Source organism: Megalobrama amblycephala, linkage group LG2, assembly GCF_018812025.1.
Source record: "Megalobrama amblycephala isolate DHTTF-2021 linkage group LG2, ASM1881202v1, whole genome shotgun sequence".
Lineage (NCBI taxonomy): Eukaryota > Metazoa > Chordata > Actinopteri > Cypriniformes > Xenocyprididae > Megalobrama > Megalobrama amblycephala.
The window spans coordinates 7,810,188-7,834,090 of record NC_063045.1 but is presented as its reverse complement, the minus strand read 5'-3'; the positions used below and the strand labels follow the sequence as shown (position 1 = coordinate 7,834,090).

Genomic DNA, 23,903 nt, shown 5'->3' with positions numbered 1-23,903 from the left:
TATTTCAAAAAGTTTAAATGATTATGGCTAAATTATGTTTTTAAAGCATTTTTGGATGGATGGATGGATGGATGGATGGATGGGCTGTCACAATCCTGGATTTGTCTGGATTTTATTTTGAAATGTATTCACAGTTCCCATTTTTTCTGTGGTCCCTTCCTGTGTTTGGTCCTTGGCTGTATCCAAAAACCTAGGCAGCTGACTTGTTTCGTCGCTGCCTTATCAGGCAATGACTTATAAGGCAGCGTTTGTGCACGAAGGCACCTCACAAAACTGATTTCAGACAGACTTCTGAGGCAGCAACAGCAAAATAGCGAGCTTTGATAAGAACAAATACACTGCTCAAAAAAATTAAAGGAACACTTTTTAATCGCAAAAATAACATCAAGTCAGTTAAACTCCTGGGATATTGATCTAGTCAGTTAAGTAGCAGAGGGGGTTTCAGCTGCTTTGGTGTTAATGAAATTAACAACAGGTGCACTAGATGGGCAACAATGAGACGACCCCCAAAACAGGAATGGTTTTACAGGTGGAGGCCACTGACATTTTTTTCCCTACTCATCTTTTCTGACTGTTTTTCACTAGTTTTGCATTTGGCTATGGTGTCACTACTGGTAGCATGAGGAGATACCTGGACCCTACAGAGGTTGCACAGGCAGTCCAACTCCTCCAGGGTGGCACATCAATATGTGCCATTGCCAGAAGTTTTGCTGTGTCTCCCAGCACAGTCTCAGGAGCATGTCAGTCTTAACCCATCAGCAGGACCGGTATCTGCTCCTTTGTGCAAGGAGGAACAGGATGAGCACTGCCAGAGCCCTACGAAATGACCTCCAGCAGGCCACTGGTGTGAATGTCTCTGACCAAACAATCAGAAACAGACTTCATGTGGTTGGCCTGAAGGTCCGATGTCCTCTAGTGGGCCCTGTGCTCACTGCCTGGCACTGTGGAGCTCGATTGGCATTTTCCACTGAACACCAGAATTGGCAGGTCCGCCACTGGTGCCCTGTGCTTTTCACAGATGAGAGCAGGTTCACCCTGAGCATGTGACAGACATGAAAGGGTCTGGAGATGCCGCGGAGAACATTATGCTGCCTGTAACATCGTTCATCGTGACCGGATTGGTGGTAAAACAATAAAACAACATCTAAAACTCTGTTAATTCTCAATAAGAACTTCAGTAGATGTGTGATAGAAATAAAGTCAGTCTGGTTAGTAATAAGTAGTGGTGGGCCGTTAACGGCGTTAACGTGCTGCGTTAACGTGAGACTCTTATCGGGCGATAAAAAAAAATATCGCCGTTAATCTATTCTGAAAGTGGGGTTGGGAGCTGGGTCTATACTACGCAAGCTATGATGACTTTCACCATTAGACTGTAAAAAGCTTTCACCTTGATATTTTAGCGCGGATGTGTTCCTAGCCGAACTAACCCTTCGCAAAGACCCGCCCCCCTTAGTTACTGTTGCTTTGTCCGACAAGCCGTGGCGCTGTCATGCTACACACAGTTATAAATGCATCACGGAGCAAAGAGGACACTGACTGACAACACGTCGACAGACAAGACAGAGCAGGTTACTTATGATATTTAACAAAGTCACAGCTTTAAAACTGTGTAGTTTTTTAAGAAATTCAAACAATAAAACCCGTTTTCTTTAATGTGCCGTGACCATGGTCGTGACAGATTGCTTTAGCGCCTCAGCTCAAGAGGCTCGTAAACCGATCATCTCTTACTACGAGTCCATTTATAGCATCAAATAAACATGAATGAACATGAGAATCAATGTTGTTTCAAACGCGGGAAGATGTCAATATACAACATTTTTCAAGTTTAACTCTAATTCCTATCTGCTTTGTCGGACAAAATGGCGGATTACTTTTAGTCAAAAGTATGTACTCTTTCTGTGAACAAAAAGTACTTACTTTTGAGTGTGTAGCAAAAGAGTAGACAAGCTTTGGGATATACTATCACGTCATACAAATGCGTCTTTGCTCTCTGTCGCATCCAGTCACCGTAAACTGGCCTGTCAATCATCTTACATCCTCCACATTTCATTTAGCTAATTTCCTACCGTATTGGAGAGAAATGCAGCACGTTGATCTGCAGTCGCGGGTCTTTCATGTGGAGAACTCTCCTCATATTAATGCATTTAAAAGTTAATGGCCAATCAGATCTTTATAAAAGTCCACATTGGTATTTGCAGATGAAAAATAACACATATAGCATTAAATAAATATTTTCTATCAGTTTGAACTGATTATTAGTCACTAAAACAACCTTTCAGCGTCGATCGTGCATATTCGCCATGTTTTGTAGTTTTTAACACTTTTTGCTCGTGTTTGTAGTTCTGAACTGAATCATCGTACAACGCGCAATGGGTTGTGGGCAATATTAGCCTTTATAGTGTGCACGGATCCACACTTCGAAAATCTACCGGAAATAGTAGACCATCGGGGGACTTTTGGCATACTATTTTCAACATACTATGCTTTGGGACACATTTTGATCTCACATACTATTTAGGATGGATAGTACGGACATTGGGACGCAGGGACAATTTGGGTAGGCCTATCTCACATATTCTGAATGTCTTCGGCAGAATTCAAATGAGCCATTTTAATCTAGATTAATCTAGATTAATTCCAAAATTAATCTAGATTAATCTAGATTAAAAAAAATCCTCTAGTAATAAGTGAAGTGGGTAATGCTGTTTGTGGAGTTGTTTAATCAGATCTTGAGAGATTTAATATCTTCTTTTAACTTAAGTTGATTTAATCTTTTTCTGTTCTTGTTTCTCTTACCTTCAGTGATTCCTGAGGGTATAGGTTGTGATTTGGAACACAGCCTCTGAGTGTTGACTTTGAGCGCTGTGTTAGGGTTCAGAAAGAAGAAGATTAAATTTGCAGGGTAATTCACAATTTATTAGGGAACAGATCAAGGAGTAACAAAACAGCAGCAAGGGCGACTGGATAATGTCCACAGTCAATGACGGCCGATAGCAAGACACAGTCCATGGAACTTAAATGCCCAACCAAGAGCAGTCTGCAGCTCAGGAGGTCAAGGATGATGGCAAACGAGACAGGGGAGCAATGGGCAGAGATGGCAGGTGGAGCTGGGAAGCCAGAAGATGAGCACAATCCAGCAGCCAGGGAAACAGGGAGAATGGAGAGAAAAAATAAAAAAGAAAAAAGAAATTAAATCAAGATGGTTAAAATTAAAAATAGAAATCAAAACAGAGTTCTAGTCATAGCAAAAAACAACATAGAATTAACTTGAGCCACAAAACAAATTCAAACTGAAGAAACTAAAGCTTGACGAGAAAACTGGGAACAGCACAAAAAATAACAAATCGTGAACAACAATCTGGCACTAAACAAAAAACACAAAGAGAATATAAAGGGAAGCTAATGAGGAGTAACATGTGAGATTAATAATGAGTTAACAGGGTAACGAGAGGGCGGGGCAACAATAGACAGTTGAACGCATGACGCAAACACCACAACAACATGTACATGGCGAACGAACACAAACAACATACGCCAAAGCACGTGACAGGACAAACAAGACAGCCATGCATTCTGGACGAACAGCGGTATACACAAACACAAGGTAGATCAAACCGCCGTCCTGACACGCTGTTAATTCACGGTATATTCCTGTAGGCTACTTTCTTGAAAACGTCAAATATTACCCAGAATGCATTTTCTACAGTATATAACTGTTTTAATAGAAAACAGCATGTTACTGTCAAAATTTCTACAGCAATTTTTACAGTGTGTTCTTTAGGTAGAAAAAAATTACAGTTGTTTGTATGTTGTGAACCTGCACTTACTCTGGAAAAAGAAGCTAATGGTTAATGGTCAAGCTTTCATAGTCATGAGCTACATGAGAATGAATCAATAAATAACAATTCAGTGATGACAGTATCAGCAATTATATCTATTTTAGACTGTCTGAAGATTGAGTTCTATTTATAATTCATAAAAAGAGACTTCACTATCCTGAAATAATGTGTTAGAAATAGAACGAGAGATCTAGAGAATCCTTCTACTGAGACTCATGTTGTATTTACCATGATTTAAGAACATGTGAGAACAGTGTGCCCTCTTGTAAAATGTGTCAAAAATTCACTTGTTACACAATTATCAGGAGGCAGGATTATAACATATAACTAAGTAACATGAACTTAATAATTGTCAACATGAATGCAACTATTTAAGTTGATCCAACATATTGTTTTAAGTAAGGTGAAGACACTTTTTGGACATAATAAAACTGCATTTCTAAGTAACATGATCTTACAAAGCACCGCTTGTCACCATGATGGTAACTCTCCAAAGACCCACATTAACACATTAACTCTTCTAAATTAGCATAACAAAACCCTAATTACTGCTAAATCTCCCTTACCATTAATCTTGTGCAAAAAACATTATATAACACTTAATTTTAGCATTTACTCTCCCTTTCAAGTGCCATGGGCAAAGCATGATGGGAAATATAAAGCCCAGCCCAGTTAAAAGAAGTGTTCATACAACTCAAAACAATGAAACACATTTACACATCATCAAAATGTATTTTACATTAACAGAACTTAAAATTAAATACATTTTTGATTAACTGAAAATGTTAAACTATGACAAGTCATGATAGTATATCGAATTAATAGGCATAATTTGTGTGTCATCCAAGCTCAATAAAATAACAATTACAAGTAAAAAGTCTAACAGCATTTCAGAACTTGATTTTTTATTTCACAACAATATATATATTTAAGTAATGACTAAAGGTCCCCTGAATTAGTTTTTAGAGTGTAGAGAAGACAGAAATATTAATGAAATATTTGCGCATTTAAAAATAAAAAATCTCTATTTTAACTTTTACTAACAAATTTCAAAGGTTGTACTGTAATTTTTTGATTATTGAATGTAATCTGGAACTGAAACTATTTGTGTTGTGAGTGACAATGTTGTTTTTGAACAAGGCAGTAACTGCTCTGTGTCACTGTGACTCTCTGGCGCAGTAATACACAGCTGTGTCCTCAGTCTGCATATTCTGTCCTTGTAGAGTCACTGTGCTGCTGGAAGTGTCTCTGCTAACTTGATATCTACTTTTCAGTTTTTCACTGTAATATGTGCTACCGCTACTACTACATATGTATCCAACCCATTCCAGAGCTTTTCCCGAAACCTGTCGTATGAAGCCAGTGCAGTAGCTGTCAGTCACTGAATATCCAGAGATCTTACAGGACAGAGTCAAAACCTGACCAGGCCTTAAGACCACAGAATCAGTCTGGGTCAGTTCAACACAGTGGACACCTGGAGAAACAAATATGGACTGACATGTTAAATACATGGAAAAATTTTCTAGAACCATAAATAGGTAATTTTTATTATGAATTATTTCTGTAAAAACTATGGAGACTTACGAGAGACAGCTGCAAGCAGCAGAAACAACCAGAGTGATGAGGAGACCATGGTTTGAGGAGTGAGAGAGCAAGCTGTTTCTTTTCATCTTAATACTCAAAGAAAAAGGAGGAAGAGGAATATTTGCATACAGCTCTGCATATGCAACCCAGAAAATATGTATCTACATATTTTTATAAATGATTTTGTATTATGTTTTTTTTTTCTGTTTTATTTACATTTCTTTCAGAAGACAATGTTGGCAGTAATGATGGGTGTGCTGTGCTATTAGGAAATTACATTTTAATATTGTCTGTGATATGTACAGTTGGCTACACTCTCAGAAAAAAAGTACGGCACTGTCACTGGGGCAGACAAAATTGAAAAGGTACCTTTGTACCATATTTGCTTACCTCTAAATGGTAAATATTAGTACCTTAAAAGTACATATTAGTGTCTTTTCACTTTTGTCCCTTAGAGAATACTGCCCCAGTGACAGCGCCAAACCTACACATTTTAATGATAAATTCATTCTTGATAAATTTTGTTGTTGTTGTTTTCAATATATTCACTCAAGATCATATACAGTACACCAATTAATAAATTCTGGAGGCAGAATTAAATAATAATATAACATGAAATAGAGATACGTACTAGTTAAACACATCAGGAGAAAAAATAAGAATGGAATGTCTGCCATTTCAAATGATGCAGGAAGACCAACTGCTACAATGTCACTGAATACTGCTGGTAGAAATACTGTAAATCATGTCATTTACATTTGGGTGGAGCTTTAAAATCTGACACTATATTAAGATCTAATGGCACTGTTGATGAGTCTCTACCAACACAATCCCTTCTGCATTTCTATTATATTTGTGTTAAGAACGTTACAATGTAAATTAATAAAATTGAATGAAAATGTTCAAAAGTTCCAAAGAAAACGTTTAAATGTCAGTAGTTTTTGTGTGTGTTTTATGTTTCTACTTTACACACACAAACAGAATAAACAGTTCAGTTCATTGCCTGACAGATCTGTGGATGAACCCGTTAATGCTGCTCAATCAGTGTCTGAAAACTCCAATGGCTCCTCTGAGACAACAGTAACACTGGGTCAAAACAAGCTCAAAACTGAACTTTACTGACCAACGGACTTTATAACCTGATGAAAGCAAAGAGATGCAAGAGGTGATGGATTTTATTGATGGATGGAGAGAATTTTTATGTCATCAGATGAATATCAGCTGTGAATGATGAACATTTTATGAAAATTGGTTTTGAACTTTTGAGGACAAAATGATAAATACCCTAATGTGAATATGATGATGTTTTTGTACAGGGAGGCTGTTGGCGTCTGTCACTGTGATTCTCTGGCACAATAATACACAGCTGTGTCTTGAGCTTGCATATTATTTCCCTGCAGTGTTATTGTGTTACTGGAGGTGTCTCTGGTGATGCTGAACTTGCTTTTCAGTGAATCCTTGTAGGCTAAGTTTCCATTACTCCAGATCACTCCAATCCACTCCAGAGCTTTTCCTGCAGGCTGACGAATCCAGCCTGTATGTTCACTAGTAACTGAATATGAGACTTTACAGTTGATAGTTAGAGTGGCATCAGGACGGACAGTCAGAGACGCAGGCTGAGTGAGTTCATATGAATGAATACCTGTATCAAATCAAATAATAGCTGTTAGTAAAATAGCATGAAGTTTAAAGAAGGTTAACAAGCTTTAGCAACAAAATGATGCATCGCACAGAAAAGTAGACTAAACTTACAGGATACTACTGCCAGAAGCAACACTAAAGATGAAGAGATCATGGTGTGTTTCACAGCACAGTTTGTTCTTCTCTCCCTCTAGTGATCAGATGAATGTATAAACTGACTCATGTCTGCTGTTTAAATATGCAACAGAAGATTTACATAAACACACAGAGCTAATAATCAACTTTACATGCTAAAAAAATATTTGTTACGCTTCATATCATTTATTTCTCTCATAGAGAATTTTATGACATCAAGCTCATGTTTTGTCAACATTTTTTCTCTACAGCACATTTTACATATCTCCATCTACTTTAATTATTTTAATTCAGGGGTTGATAAAACTAATATTGGTATATTGGAAAGCAACAAAAGCAGTAGGTCAGTAATCTGGTTCTGTTGGACCTGCATCTGAAAGTCTAAAGGCCTCGATTTTGCCTGTAATAATGAAGCAAAACTTGTGAACTCAGAAAATAAAAAACACTTGAAACAACTCTTGCATTTTTATATTCAGAGGATTTTTCTTTTTATTCAAGATGTTTTAGAACTGCTTGTTGTTTATTACTGTTTTCACAGTATGATGCTGATATTCATTATTATATTTTGCCCTTGTAGAGTCACTTTCCCTTGTAGACTCCTGGAAGAGTCTCTGGTTAATTGAAACATATTTTTAGTTTGTCACTGTAAAATGTGTAGCCATTACCACAAATCTACATATCAAAAATATGTGTTGTGTTAAAGGAGTCAGATATACCTTTGTGTTGTGTGATGTTAGAGCTTTTATAGTGTATTGTAAATTTAACTGTAATATAATAGGCTTTAATAATGATGTGACAGATGGTATATCTTCTCATTGGACTGTATTTTGTGGATTTTTTATTCTCTGCTGCCACCTGTTGAACTCTAGTGACAAGAGATGAAACACTCAAGTGGTTTTTGTTCAGCCGTGCAAGAACTTTGTGTCTCTGTGTTTGTTTTGCGCAATAATATGTGGCTGAGTCTTCTGTTGTCAGGCCCGACAGTTTCAGATATACCATATTCTTTGAATTATCTCTGGTGATTTCAGTTCGTCTGTTGAAGGCTTCAGCGTAGTCATGGCTATTACCATGACTATAAACACGTCCAATCCACACGAGAGGTTTTCCAGCTTGTTGTCTGATCCAGTGCATGCTACAGCAGTCAAAGTTCAACCCGGATCCTCTACAGGACAGAGTCAGAGTTTCTCCAGGCTTTTTCTGAACCGTGCTTTCAATGGACTCCATACTTTGACATTTTAAACCTAAAAGGAAGATTGAAACGACTTATTTCATTTGAAACATATATGTACAACTGACAATAGAAATGTGTTTCATGAGAAAACTCACGGTGTACGCTGAATGAGAGCAGCAGTAAGCAGAGTGAACTCTTCATCTTGAAAGTGGTGATGTGACGCTCCAGATCCAATCAGAAGCACATAAATACTGACAAACATACAGGAGTGTTTGATTTGCATTGGAGGGTCACAAGATACAATCATGACTGAAGGACTAAACTATTTAAGAACAGTATGACGTGAATGTGAATATGTACCTTTCTGTTCACTGTTATATGTCACAATACACAATAAGAAAAGTTTTTCTGCATTTTATTTTTTGTTTGTTGATCACACGTGCTCATGCTGTTTGCAGTCAACTAGATAACATGATATTTATTCATGCTGCTTGATAACTGAATCAACAGAAAAGAGAATAAAAAAAATAATCTCGTGTGGGAACTGCTGCATGTTAATTTTATATTTCTAAATAATTATTAGTGTTGCTCAATCAGTGTCTGAAATCTCCAATTGCTCCTCTGAGACAACAGTAACACTGGGTCAAAACAAGCTCAAAACTGAACTTTACTGACCAACAGACTTTATAACCTGATGAAAGCAAAGAGATGCAAGAGCTGATGGATTTCATTGATGGATAGAGAGAATTTTAATGTCATCAGATGAATATCAGCTGTGAATGATGAACATTTTATGAAAATTGGTTTTGAACTTTTGAGGACAAAATGATAAATACCCTAATGTGAATATGATGATGTTTTTGTACAGGGAGGCTGTTGGCGTCTGTCACTGTGTCTGTCTGGCACAATAATACACAGCTGTGTCTTGAGCTTGCATATTATTTCCCTGCAGTGTTATTGTGTTACTGGAGGTGTCTCTGGTGATGCTGAACTTGCTTTTCAGTGAATCCTTGTAGTATAAGCCTCCACCACCCCAGATCACTCCAATCCATTCCAGAGCTTTTCCTGCAGGCTGACGAATCCAGCCTGTACCATAACTAGTAACTGAATATGAGACTTTACAGTTGATAGTTAGAGTGGCATCAGGACGGACAGTCAGAGACTCAGGCTGAGTGAGTTCATATGAATGAATACCTGTATCAAATCAAATAATAGCTGTTAGTAAAATAGCATGAAGTTTAAAGATGGTTAACAAGCTTTTTAGCAACAAAATGATGTATCACACAGAAAAGTAGACAAAACTTACAGGATACTACTGCCAGAAGCAACACTAAAGATGAAGAGATCATGGTGTGTTTCACAGCACAGTTTGTTCTTCTCTCCCTCTAGTGATCAGATGAATGTATAAACTGACTCATGTCTGCTGTTTAAATATGCAACAGAAGATTTACATAAACACACAGAGCTAATAACCAACTCCACAAGCTCAAACAACAAGAATATTGGGATTACATGAAGAGGCATCATCACACTGTCCTGAACTTTTAGTTATTATTGATATGGTTGAAGTTCATTAGCAGAAAATGTAAACAGTTTATTGTGACTGTAAGTGATTCAAACTCAAAATGTAAAATGTATTCTTCGATTGAATTTGCCCTGATCAGAGCATTTATGCCAATTAAAGTTATACATTAAATATGTCTTGTTCTTTTTTATTGCATATATTAATTATATTTGTGTTATTATTTTATTGATGTTACATCTGACAGCAACAACAGCAGTAATAATGTATGTTTCTGTTGGGTCATCATCAGAAACATTTGCTTTTCTCACCTGTTCAGTGAATTTAAATAAATATTAAGTTTTAAAATTAGTGTGCAGATTGTCTGATCTGGTTTCTTCAACAGACCTGTAACAGTGCCTGTCTTGTTACTGAATAAGCTAAACTAATAATCTTGAATATTAATAATAAGCATAAGCGCACTAGCTGGCCTGACAGCTGCTAAAAAGATAATTGCGTTGAGATGAAAACCTCTTCATTCACTTTCTGTTAAAAGATTCTTACTTTTTTTTTTTTTTTGATTTTTCTCCTGCTTTTGACTGCTTTCTTGTGATTTTGAAATGCTTTGTAATGTTTTGTTGTTTTCTTTTCTTTTCTTTCTTCTTTTAAAAATAAAGCAAGAAACATTAATCCTATACAATATCTCTGATCTGCTGGACTCGCCTTTGGAGAAGAGCTTTTGTTGATTTTGTACTCAGAAAATGTAAGTATTACTACTAAAGATAAGATTACCCCAGAATGAACTGCATTGCTAGCACACCCCAACACTTACACACAATAATAATGATAAATGCTGACCAATACTTAATTTTCATTAAAAAAAAGTAATATAATTATGTTTTTGCAGTCAAGCAATGAATTAATGCATGATTAATAAAATAATTATATTTTATTTACTGACAACAATAGGAAACATAAATGAGTAAAAGAATGAATATAAGTAACCATCACAATACATAAATAAATATATACAATTCAACAACACATGAAACAAAGCTTTTTTTTCAAACTTATTGTTATCTCAACATAGCTGTGCCAATTCTGCAGCTTTATTTTGATGAAGCAGCTGACCACCGTGAACACCTTCGCCTGTCTTTGCCATCCAAGAAGATGTGCGGGACAATCTGGCTGGCGCTGTGTCTGCTCCAGTCATTTGTGTGCTCTCCATGAGCATTACTACCTTTAAAACATTTAAACAGATTAAAACGTTTTACAATTCATGTCAGCATTCTGTTTCTTGCCATATTTCATTTAATATTTGTACAATTAAATGCTAATTTCTGTTATAGCATTATTACTTTAGTGGTGTGGTTGCCTAAACCACTGAACTGGTAAGCAGAAGGTTGCTGGTTCGATCTCCGTCACCGTCCTTGAGCAAGACTCCAGGTTACTCCATATTGATCATCCTTGTAATAAGAGCACTGTAAGTCACTTTGGATAAAAGCATCTGCCAAAAGCATAAATGTAAATGTGATTTTTGTAAATCCTTTTTTGTTAGTGTCTTGGGCACAAACACTCAATAAAGCTACTTATTTCTTGAAGTTTACGTTGTCAAGGTACTACTATAATATAAATGCATACATACATTTCATACAGTTTCTATTTTGGGGGCATAAAGGCTTAGTTCACCCAAACATATAAATTCAATCATTATTTACTCGCCTTCAGGCTGTTCAATCCCTGCTCATTTCTTTTTCCCTTTTTTTGCCTTGCAGGTCCTGAGCTCTGCAGAAAACATACAGACATCAAGAATAAGAAAAGTGCTGTAATAACTAATTACAATAATTAAAATAAACTACAACTTAAGTTTTAAATTGATTGATTTTATTCATTTCTGTAGTATCCTCACTCAAAGCCATTGATGGCAGCATTCCTTCATCAGCCTCTCTCCACCGGATAAACACACATGTGACCATTTGTCTCTGTAACATCCAGACAAGACTCAAGCTTCCTCTGAGATTTATGTGCTCAATTTACATGTTGAGGTAGTTGATAATGTGTTAACTCACTTTTTATCCAACACAAATGTTCCTTAATTTATCAACAGTACTAACAGACAAATAAAATACATAACTTATGTCTAGTTACTTGTACATTTGTTTTTGTTTTTTTACATTACTTGCATTCATGTAATGTAAGCAGTGTTGACAACAGTGAATTCTACATAATAGTACACACACATCACTCAGATGTCTATTTCATGTTGTGATGTGCTTATCATCTGCAATATTTATTGAATATTTTCCTGTCAGATGTTAAATAAACATTTAGAAACCGACTTTATGATGTATATGGTTGTAACGTCTGAATGGATCCGTTCAGAGTCAATAAACTTTGGAGTTTTCAGAACGCTTTTAACCTGATGAACTTTGTTTGTTAATCACTAACTCGGCTCCGGACGACTGTGACTTTCGGCAGGTTTGTGGACCTGTGAGGGTAAAGAGAAAACTGCAACTTCCTCACTTTGGTGACTTCAAAAGGTGCACCCCCCCCCCCCCCCCAACCACCCCCCCCCCCAACCACCCCCCCCCAGAGACTGACCAGATCCACATTCCAACATCCCACACACACAGGGACACACAAAAACACACACAGAGACGCATACAGAAACACACAAACACACATTTTTGACTGTATATGTAAAATACCACTATGCCAACGGATACCCATCCTGTATTTTGAAGCGTATGCATGTTTCCTAGTGTTTAAATGAGTGTATTTGTGCTAGTGTGCATTTTAATGATAGTATTTTTGTCTGTAAACCATAACTTCTTTTCTATGTCTTTCTGACCTATCGAGTTTGATCTCGTTTTAAAGCTCCGGACTCGAGCTATTCATTGAGACATGTCACAAAACGGACAAATGCATTTTTCTATGTGTTTAATGATCCTGTGAAGAACGTACTACATCTCGAAATCCGATCTGCTAGCCATTAAGTATGCAAATTCAGCTAGGAGACCAAACAAAGGAACTTTGCCCGCCAAATAGTGCTGCGCATCTATTGGTCGCTACAATTCAGGAGGTGTGTTAGCTTGGGTTTCCATAAAAACAACGACACACACCTTCCTCTTGGCTTTTGCTTCTCCTTTGTTCTCCCGGCGTGCTCCCGACGGCCCTGAATCATTCACGTGGGGTTCTCCCGATTGTCTCACTCGTCTCTCCCGGTACGCCTCCGGTGACCACGCGCTGCCATCGCGCTCAGCTTCGGGACCGCCATCTTCCAGCGAAACTCACTCTCAAGTCCTCAGTTCAAACCTTCCCGCGGAACGGAGGAAGCCAACGAACTGCACCAGCGCTAAACTGAAATTCGACACGCCCCACCAATGCAAGTATACTGCCGTTTCTCAATCTTAGATGATGAAACTGATTTCCGCGCTGGCCTCAAGGACTGTTTTGTAAGTTTGCTACTTGCCTTCTCTCTTTCCTTCTCTCTTTCCTTCTCTACTTCCACTCTTGTACATATGCGTGTATGTTCTTGTATATATATTTAGACGTATAACCTCTGTATTCGTAGTTTGCATATATTATACACTTAATTCAGGCTCGATTGTTCTGTTTGTTCTTTCAACTGAAGACCAAGTCACTTTAACGTTTTCCGATCGTTTTATGCTTTGATGCTATAATAGGAATATTCTCTTGGCCAGAGAATAACTCCGTTTATAATATTCTGTGAGGGGCTTAGTTTGCTGGACAAACGAACAGTTTCTCTAAATAATTATTAAACCAGAACTAATCATATATGTAATTGATTATAATTCGTTGTAATTGATTCACAATATATGTTTAATTCCCCGTTGGGTCGATATATGAATCATAATTCATTCATAAAGCTTTATGAATTATTATATTCATATTTCATCCATAAATTGATTAATAACTGTACGAACCGCTACATTCGTTACATGGTTTAGATTTCATGTAAATCTACTTTGGAAACGAACGTGTGCTTTCTGATGCTCCCCTGTTAGCTGTACATAATAAAACGTGTTTGTAAGTTTTAAAAATAGCCATATGTTTTAAATTAACCAAGGAAAAAAATAAAAAGGCCATTTCATTAATCCTACAATATCTCTGATCACAAAGGCAGACAGTGCCCTCTATTGTAATATCAGCTGTATTCTCATTAAAAATAATTTCGAGATAAACTCTAAAAATAAACTTTACTGAGACTGCACACAGCAAAAAGAAAGAAAGAAAGAAAGAAAGAAAGAGCCAGTTAGCCAGGTCATTAGAAGTTACGACAGGAAGAACATTTTTAGAAATAAATACATAAATAAATAACAATTGTGGCTTCTAATGAACTAGTTGCATTTAAGTCAAAAATGTTATTTAATCTAATTGAACCCACTTGTCTTAGGTTACAGCAGGGTTACACCAACAGAGAAAGGTCTGCAGCTCATTTCTCAAATTTTTGTTTGACTGGAAAACACTGATGTTTCACACTTGTACAATATAAAAAATAAATAAATTATGTCATTCAGAAAAAAACGAAAAAAAAACATTTGAAAAGTTATTTTTGTATTCCTATATGGGGACTTTCTCTTATTCTTTTCATTCAAGATGTTTTTGAACAAAGCTGCTTGTGGTTTGTGTCACTGTGACTCTCTGGCGCAGTAATACACAGCTGTGTCCTCAGTCTGCATATTCTGTCCTTGTAGAGTCACTGTGCTGCTGGAAGTGTCTCTGCTAACTTGATATCTACTTTTCAGTTTATCGCTGTAATATGTGTTACCATCACCACATATCTCTCCGACCCATTCCAGAGCTTTTCCTGCAGCCTGTCGTATGAAGCCAGTGCAGTAGCTGCTGTCAGTCAATGAATATCCAGAGATCTTACAGGACAGAGTCAAAACCTGACCAGGCCTTAAGACCACAGAATCAGTCTGGGTCAGTTCAACACAGTGGACACCTGGAGAAACAAATATGGACTGACATGTTAGATACATGGAAATATTTTGTATAAAAATATTTATAAAAAACATTATTATAAATTATTTCTATAAAAGTATGAAGACTTACGAGAGACTGCTGCTAGCAGCAGAAACAGCAAGAGAGATGAGGAGACCATGGTGTGAGAAATGAGAGAGCAATCTGTTTCTTTTCCTCTAAATACTAAAATAAAGAGGAAGAGGAATATTTGCATACAGTTCAGAGCAAAACTTAGCATGCAGCAATCAGGTTGCAGAATGAAAATCTGTCACAAATGTTTCATACCAAAAAGAGTGAGTTGATGAAAACTATTGGCACACATTAAGGGAACAGAAGTACAAAGGAACATGCATGCAATAAAAGAAAGCGAATGCTTATTAATGACACCTGCTGATTATTAAATATACACATAGTCTAATTTTTGCTCTTCACATCACCAAACAACATTATGCTACTAGTGTATTAAGAGAGACAGCAGCCAATGAGGATTCTCTCTGATGTTTAGTGAAACGCTGCTGCTGTATCTGAAATTGCATACGGTAACACTTTATTTCGTTGGTTCACTTTAGACATTATACTGACTATAAGTAACTTTGACAGCTTATTCTACTAACCCTAACACCTAACCCTAAACTATCAGTCTACTAACAGTCTACTAATATTTTAATGAGAGTTAGTTGATATGTAGTTGCAAAGTTTCTTAGTAGAGTGTCTAAAGTTTACAAAGTAAAGCGTGACCTTCTCATATTTCCCTACTATATAACAGTTAAAAAAACAGTATGTGAAAAGTGTAGTATGTCTAAATTGACAGTAGTCATAAAAAGTAGACAAAAGTGCACATCCAGTGGACTTTTTACTATCCCATGAAGCCACAGGAGAGGATTTGTGAACGCCAGTGAATTGACCATCTCACGCTGGTAGGTCACATGACAATGACAACATGGCAAATGTAGTACGTCTGGATTGCATTCATTCTGCACACAATCAAACATACAGAATTTACTTTAACATTTGTAAAGTAATTACTTGTTCAAAACAAGTACCTACTCAGAGGGCCTGCAACGTTTTCTCACACTACCAATTCATACATGTTTTACGAGATGGCTAATTCGTACGAATTCATACGACCTCACTCATATGACCTCCCTCATACAAATTCATATGATTTGTATAAACCCCAGTGACGGGTAAGATTAGGGGCGGGGTTAGGGGTAGGTAATTCGTACGAATTTATATGAATTTGGCAAATCGTAAAATATGTACAAATTTGCACAAAAGATACAAATTCGTATGAGTGAGGGTGTACAAATTCGTTCGAAATAGCCACCTTGTAAAATACGTACGAATTGCCATGAGATCGGGTCTCAATACCCACACTTGTGGACCTGCACCTAATGACAACCACAATAGCCCTAAATGTCAGCAGAGACCATGCAACTAGATGAGCCCTAGAGACAGATCCCCTGTGAAGACTTTGTCGATACGACAGCTATCGGCACAAATCCTCAACAAAGACCAGCAGAATCAGTCAAGTCTTCTGTACAGACCTCTATGACCAGCTTCGACTCCTGCCCTCCATACTGTATGTCAGTGTGATGTATCCCAAACTAAATTTTCTGAGTGATACCAGTCCACAGTCTGACTTGTGATGCAGCCCTGAATCATGATCACACCATGTTGGTTTGTTTGGCCAGAAGAGGACTGGTCGCCCAACTGAGCCTGCTTTCTTTTTTCTCTTTATGTTTTCTTTTTTCTGTCACCGATGGAGTTTGGGTTCCTTGCCATTGTCGCCTCTGGCTTGCTTAGTTGGGGACACGTAATATTCAGCAATATTTGTGACTGTTCTGACACTATTGGATGAGAACTGAACTGAGCTGGATGAAGAGCTGAGCTGGCTGTTTTCTCCAGAGCTGATATATAGCTGAACTGAACTCATTTCATATTTCATGATCTTTACACAGTTATCGAACAGAACTGAATCAACACTGAACTGTCTTCAGCTGAACAATGACACTATTTTCTTTTTAGAGCTGCTTTACAGCAGAATTTAACTTTAATTACTTTTCCAGCATCGGTCCGAATGTTTCTCATTGCACAAACGTTCCATTCCGTGCCAATCCAGGCCAGCTGGTGCAGTTACAGTTTCATTTTCCACCGCGGGGCTGATAACGGCCGCTCTTTGAAGTGTAATATAAAAGCATCAGTCATTGCCTTGGTAACGCAACAGTTTACTGATGATATGAGATGTAAATAACTATCGCGTTATGGAGGATAATCAAAAGTTTCTTTTAACTTTATTATTAATTTGTGTTTACGTCATGCAAGTAGAGCGCTGGCCAGCTACAGAGAGAAGCCAGACAACAGACGAGTGACCAATCCTGAGTGGCGACGTCACATCATGGATTCTACCAGCACAATTCAGCTTAGACAACCGTGCCGAGAATTGCAGAAAGTTAGATTAATTAGATATTACACATAATTTGGTAGTAAAATGTAAAGTGTTGCACATGTAATTGGTGCAAGGATGAGTATATATATTTTATAAAAATACACTTAAATAAAATCATCACCATTACTAAATTGTGCTGTCTGTTGCATACACTCAAAAAAATGCTGGGTTAAAAACAACCCAAGTTGGGTTGAAAATGGACAAACCCAGCAATTGGGTTGTTTTAACCCAGCGGTAGGGTTAAATGTTTGCCCAACCTGCTGGGTAGTTTTATTTAACTCAACTATTGTTTGAAAATTACTGTATTGCTTAATTAAAATGAACCCAAAGTATGTTGGAAATGAACATTTATTAATGTTCAATGAATAATTATTAAACAATAAACATTTATTAAATTGCTTATTAATAAATTTATATTAATAAACTATTAAATTTATATTAATAAAATATTAAAGCTTATTAATAAACATTCACCTTTTGTCTATTATTGTTGCCTCTAATTGCATCTGGTTTTTAATTTCCCAACTATTTTGGGTTCATTTTAATCTACTGTAGCCATATAGCAATTTTTAAACAATAGTTGGTTTAAATAAAACTACCCAGCAGGTTGGGCAAACATTTAACCCAACCGCTGGGTTTGTCCATTTTCAACCCAACTTGGGTTGTTTTTAACCCAGCATTTTTTAGAGTGTAGGGACCGACACTTAGAAGTTTACTTAAATGTACAATGTATTATGTGTTAAATGTACAAAAAGTGCAAATATAGCTCTGTAAAAACTTTACTAACAATTTTTCAGCACTATGTTGTAATTGTGTCTTACTGAATGATCAAAAGGTCTACACAACCAACACTTTCACCAAATATAGGAAAGAAGTCATGTAAGCAGACAAGTGGTCAAGTGGAAAGACAGCATTTGCGGGTATTGGAAGAAGAATATGCAATTTCCGATGCAGCCAGTGGGTAAGAACATACATTGAGGGGGTGATCCAATTTTTATAGAAAAATAATTTGTAATGATGATGATAAAGATGTTTTTGTACAGGGAGGCTGTTGGCGTCTCTCACTGTGATTCTCTGGCACAATAATACACAGCTGTGTCTTGAGCTTGCATATTATTTCCCTGCAGTGTTATTGTGTTACTGGAGGTGTCTCTGGTGATGCTGAACTTGCTTTTCAGTGAATCCTTGTAGGCTAAGTCTCCACCACTCCAGATCACTCCAATCCATTCCAGAGCTTTTCCTGCAGGCTGACGAATCCAGCCTGTACTAGAACTAGTTACTGAATATGAGACTTTACAGTTGATAGTTAGAGTGGCATCAGGACGGACAGTCAGAGACTCAGGCTGAGTGAGTTCATCTGAATGAATACCTGTATCAAATCAAATAATAGCTGTTAGTAAAATAGCATGAAGTTTAAAGACTGTTAATAAGTTTTTTAGCAACAAAATGATGCATCACACAGAAAAGTAGACTAAACTTACAGGATACTACTGCCAAAAGCAACACTAAAGATGAAGAGATCATGGTGTGTTTCACAGCACAGTTTGTTCTTCTCTCCCTCTAGTGATCAGATGAATGTATAAACTGACTCATGTCTGGTGTTTAAATATGCAACAGAAGATTTACATAAACACACAGAGCTAATAATCAACTCCGCATGCTAAAAAATATTTATGCTTCAGTTCAAATCATTTATTGCGCATTTTATATATCTTCATCTACTTTAATTCTTTTAATTCAGGGGTTGATAAAACTAATATTGGCTTATTGGAAAGCAACAAAAGCAGTAGGTCAGTAATCTGGTTCTGTTGGACCTGCATCTGAAACACTAAAGACCTCAATTTTGCCTGTAATAATGAAGCAAAACTTGTAAACTCAAAATAAAAAACACTTGAAACAACTCTTGTATTTTAATATTCAGAGGATTTTTCTTTTAATTCAAGATGTTTTAGAACTGCTTGTTGTTTCCCAGCTGACAAAAAGGAGTTGTCAGAACGTTTTGTTAACATTCTCTTTAAGTTATGAAAACGTTATTTCGGAATGTTTTGTACATGTTGAAAACGTCCAGTTTTTTTAATGTATCAAGAACGTTTTTTCTTGGTTTATGTGAACGTTAGAGGAACATTCCATTCTATCATTTTGGAAATGTTATGAAAACGTTATTTTCTGAACATTCAAAACACCCTGCCCCGCTAGAAATTTTAAGTTCCCAGAACATTCTCAAAACGTCACCACTGGTGTTAAGAACTTTGTCTAGTAATGTTCCCAGTACGTTCAGAGACGGTCACGATGTGGAGTTCTTTTAAGGTTTGGGGAACGTTATTTGGCGGACCTTCACAGAACATTCAGGACGTTCTCTGAACATTTAGGGAACCATACTTTATTTTTTTTAGGGAACATTCCTGTTGCCCTTGTCAAAAAAGTCAATTAATAAAAGTATCTGCTCAAACAAAAACTAATTTTTTTTAAATGTCTTACAAAAGGCAAAAAACAAAAAAAACAGAACATGCGTGAGCTAATGTAACTGCTGTATCACTGCATCAGTAACTACACAGTTACCGTCTTTAAATAAAGCAACATGCAGCAGATCATCAGTGTTTCTGGATCATCACTGACTGAAGCACAGGCTCTACTCTCCAGCACAATGGTGACCTCACAAAACTCAGATAACAGAAACAACATTAAACACTAACAGATCTCTCTAGATATCTGCATCTTCACATTACAAACCTCTCTGACTTTGTTTCTTTCATACAAATCTTCTTAATGAGGCGTTGATGTTTTATCAAATTTATAAATGTCACCGTTATGGAGGTAAGCGCTTGCTTTAGTTGGGCTCCTGACCCTTAATATTTTTGCTATTTTTCCCCCAATTGTTGCAATTGTGTTTTTAAAGCATTCATTGCAAAAGAAATTGTGAGAAAATAAAAATCTGATCAATTGGATTTGTCTGCTCATTGTTGGTGATTTTCTCATCATGCAGTGACCTTATTCGCTGGTCTCTGAATATTATGTTTTCTTTCATGTTGTTGTAGTGCAATAATAATGTGTAAAGTTCTGTTTTTATTTGGGAAGTTTTCATTACTGGGCAGATATTGTTTAGACAGCATCATGTAGATTCACACAGACATCAAGATTCTGCATATGATCCTCAACAATGGTGACAAAATTTAGATAAACAGATTAACTCTGAACATCACAAAACAAGCTACTAAAGTCACAAAAAAGATTTTTGTTTAGTGTCACCATCGTTGAAGATCACACGTGATCCTCTGTCATGATGTCTGTGTTAAAGTTAAAAAAAAAAATCTGCTCAAAACGCTTGTCTGTATAAAGAATTAAATATAAAAAAAGCATTACAATAACAGTTAATATATTCACAGTTTGAGGCTTTAGTGATGATCAGTGAAACAGGACACTACCTAATGATTGAACCATCAGCACTTACCAACCCAATTCATCTGATCAGAACTTCTCTTGCTCTAACTAACATGTCTTGATAACACAGTTAAAGCAGCCAGAGAAAAACTAATGTTATACGTCAAGAATCAAGAGCCCATCTAAAGCAAACGCTCACCTCTATAACGGTGACTTCAAACTTTATTATTTTCTATAAAACACACACGTAGAAGGCGATGTTCTCGTGACCTTGTTCAGCTTTGCCTAAAAGTTCTCTAAAAGTGACAAAAATTCTGACATTTTACAGAACATTTGTGACATAAACGTCCTCTTTTGGTAATAAAAAGTGCTGCAGTTCAAGGTTCCTTATATGACTTTAGGGGGACATTCCAATTTGGGTAATTTTATGGTCACATAAGAACGTTCAAAACATTGAACTTAAAAATCATTTAGCAAATAACATCATAAAGACGCTACGGCAGCGTAGCAGCCCGGTTGAAATAATAAAGGATTTAGCTCCTCCACTGATGTTGTACTATTTCTTCTCTTTGTTTATTGTTCTTATTAATTCCACAACACCGTCACAACACCGTAAGAGCTAGAACAGATGAATAAACAATATTGTAATTTGTAAATAATTCACATTCATGTAAATGAAACAAAACAATTGACCATATAGCAAAAAAAATTACGAAATTAATACTAACATTTATCCTAAACAACATAAAATTACTCATAAATCAAGCAAATACATATAAAACAATCACAAAGACAAAGTACACTATATCTATGTGTGGCAGGACACAGAGGACTGATGGAATAAACGATGAAGCGACTACGCCACTCTGGCACTTTGCCAGAGATAATAACTTGCCCTTGGGCAACACAGGTTCGTGTGCAAGAAATGGCAGAAGACGTGGGTAAAACAATTATGAAATTTTATTAAAGATAAATGAATAAACTCAATAAAATGCAATATGGGTGACCTGCATTCTCAGACACCGCAAAGGAATAAGTACAGGAGCCGAGGCACAACAGGAGGGAGTAAGGGCACTAATAGGTCTCCACAGCACAGCACAATTTGGTTACACCTAGGGCTGGGCGATATATCGCATGCAATTGTCACGCGCATTTCGTCAGTAAAGCCGGTTCCCTGATTACCGCTAAATCGCCATCACCTGCTTTTAAATGGAGCGGCATTTAATAGACAGAGCCGTAGATCACTGATAAGCTACGCAATATCGCGTTCATTATCGCAGATGAATCGCCTTCGATAATGAACGCGATATTGCGTAGCTTATCAGTGAACTACGGCTCTGTTTATTAAATGCCGCTCCATTTGAAAGCAGGTGATGGCGATTTAGTGGCAATCAGGGAACCGGCTTTACTGACGAAATGCGCGTGACAATCGCATGCGATATATCGCCCAGCCCTAGTTACACCTGTGTGGAAACACTCTCACTCACACACACACACACACACACACCACTGCACACAGCACTTGTGAAGCAACACCACCACCAAAATCCGCCCACCTTCAGCACTCAGCTCCTGAATGTAGAACATTTCTCACAGTTCTAATCTGTCTCTCCCAAACTCCTCCTGTGTGACTTGAGTGGGGTGCGTTAAAGACAAAGTCACATTGTTTTTCTGTTAAGAATGTTACCAGACGGTTCGTGTCAATCTCTTTCATGGCCTTAGCGAACTCATTTTTGGCGCCAATGAAATTACTGCCTTGGTCGCACCTTATTTGACGGACTGATCCTCTGATAGCAATGAAAGAACGCAGGCCATTGATAAACGTATCCGTGGACATGTCATCCAGCATCTCAATATGGATGGCTCTGCAACAGAAACAGGTAAAGAGAAGTTCATACCTCTTGAATGATTTACGACCTTGTCTGGTATTAAAAGGGCCAAAAACATCCATTCCGCAGTACGTGAATGGAGGAGATGGATCTATACGCTCGGAGGGCAGGTTAGCCATTTTTTGCTCTTCTGTGGGCCTGCGAAACTTGCGACATCTCACACACTGTCGTACAAAGGAGGCTACAGTCCTATTTACTCCTGTTATCCAAAATCCTCTTGATCTGATCTCATTTATAGTCAAGCCCTTTCCTTGATGCTCAGTTTTTTCATGACAATCAGCGATCAGAAGTTTTGTAAGATGGTGTTCCTTTGGAATTATCACTGGATGTTTAACTGAGTTAGAGACAGAAGCATTGCAAAGTCTTCCTCCCACCTTGAGCAATCCGTCATGGTCGACAAAGGCGTCTAGATTGTATAGCCTGTTGCTGCGTGGGAGTTGCTTGCCCTTACAGAGTAAGGCTATTTCTTCTGCATACATCTGATTCTGTAAATCCTTGATGATAATGCACTTTGCATTCTCACGTTCTGCCACGGTACTGTGGTCACTTGACTTGTCCTTCCTGACTCTACGAATTAGACGTGCTACTGCCTGAATGACCTTGGACCATGAGGACAACTTTATGAGACGGTTGGATAAGCAGGAATACTGTACTGTTTGGGTGTTCAGTGACTGAGCCTTCTTGACCTCTGGATCTCCAATAGGAAGTTGTGTGTTCACATCCACAGGCGGAGGTATTTGCCTTTCCCAAGACATTCGGTCCTCTGAACCAGCTGGAAGTAACCAGATCATTAACACTCATACCTCGTGATGCATAGTCGGCTGGATTTTCATCAGAGGAAATGTATCGCCACTGTTCAGGAGTTGTACTGCGATGAATTCTCTGAACTCGATTTGCAACGAACGTATGGAAGCGGCGAGCTTTGTTGTTTATGTAGCCTAACACCACTTGAGAGTCAGTCCAGAAATATGCCTCTGCATCTGCAAGGTTAATTTCTTCCTTAAGCATATCATTCACAGCAACTGACACAACCGCAGCAGTCAACTCTAACCGAGGGATTGTTGTGACCTTAAGTGGGGCTACTCTAGATTTTGCCATGAGCAAAGAACAATGGATGTCACCTTGTTCGTTCTCAAGCCTAAGGTATGAGCACTGGCCATATCCTCTCGTGCTAGCATCCGAGAAGTGATGAATCTCTCTTGTTGTGATTCTCCCAAACCCAGCAGGCACAATACAACGAGGCACCTCGATCTTATCTAAGTTAACAAGATCAGCCTTCCACTGCTCCCACCTTGGCTGCAAACCATCAGGTAAAGGATCATCCCAG

The 23,903-nt window shown here is 37.5% G+C and overlaps 6 gene segments (V, D, J or C); all 6 read right to left on the bottom strand.

Annotated features, from left to right (window-relative positions):
• Positions 1-4,934: 4,934 nt before the first annotated feature.
• On the bottom strand, positions 4,935-5,523 carry LOC125263400. The segment is given in 2 exon segments: positions 4,935-5,313; positions 5,424-5,523. Coding segments are annotated over 2 exon segments (366 nt in total).
• Positions 5,524-6,663: 1,140 nt separating this feature from the next.
• Positions 6,664-7,359, bottom strand: LOC125263419. The segment is given in 2 exon segments: positions 6,664-7,065; positions 7,176-7,359. Coding segments are annotated over 2 exon segments (351 nt in total).
• Positions 7,360-7,749: 390 nt separating this feature from the next.
• LOC125263395 lies at positions 7,750-9,072 on the bottom strand. The segment is given in 2 exon segments: positions 7,750-8,440; positions 8,526-9,072. Coding segments are annotated over 2 exon segments (615 nt in total).
• Positions 9,073-9,211: 139 nt separating this feature from the next.
• LOC125263418 lies at positions 9,212-9,834 on the bottom strand. The segment is given in 2 exon segments: positions 9,212-9,564; positions 9,677-9,834. Coding segments are annotated over 2 exon segments (351 nt in total).
• Positions 9,835-14,228: 4,394 nt separating this feature from the next.
• LOC125263396 lies at positions 14,229-15,212 on the bottom strand. The segment is given in 2 exon segments: positions 14,229-14,840; positions 14,951-15,212. Coding segments are annotated over 2 exon segments (465 nt in total).
• Positions 15,213-18,228: 3,016 nt separating this feature from the next.
• Positions 18,229-18,958, bottom strand: LOC125263420. The segment is given in 2 exon segments: positions 18,229-18,678; positions 18,791-18,958. Coding segments are annotated over 2 exon segments (351 nt in total).
• Positions 18,959-23,903: the final 4,945 nt, after the last annotated feature.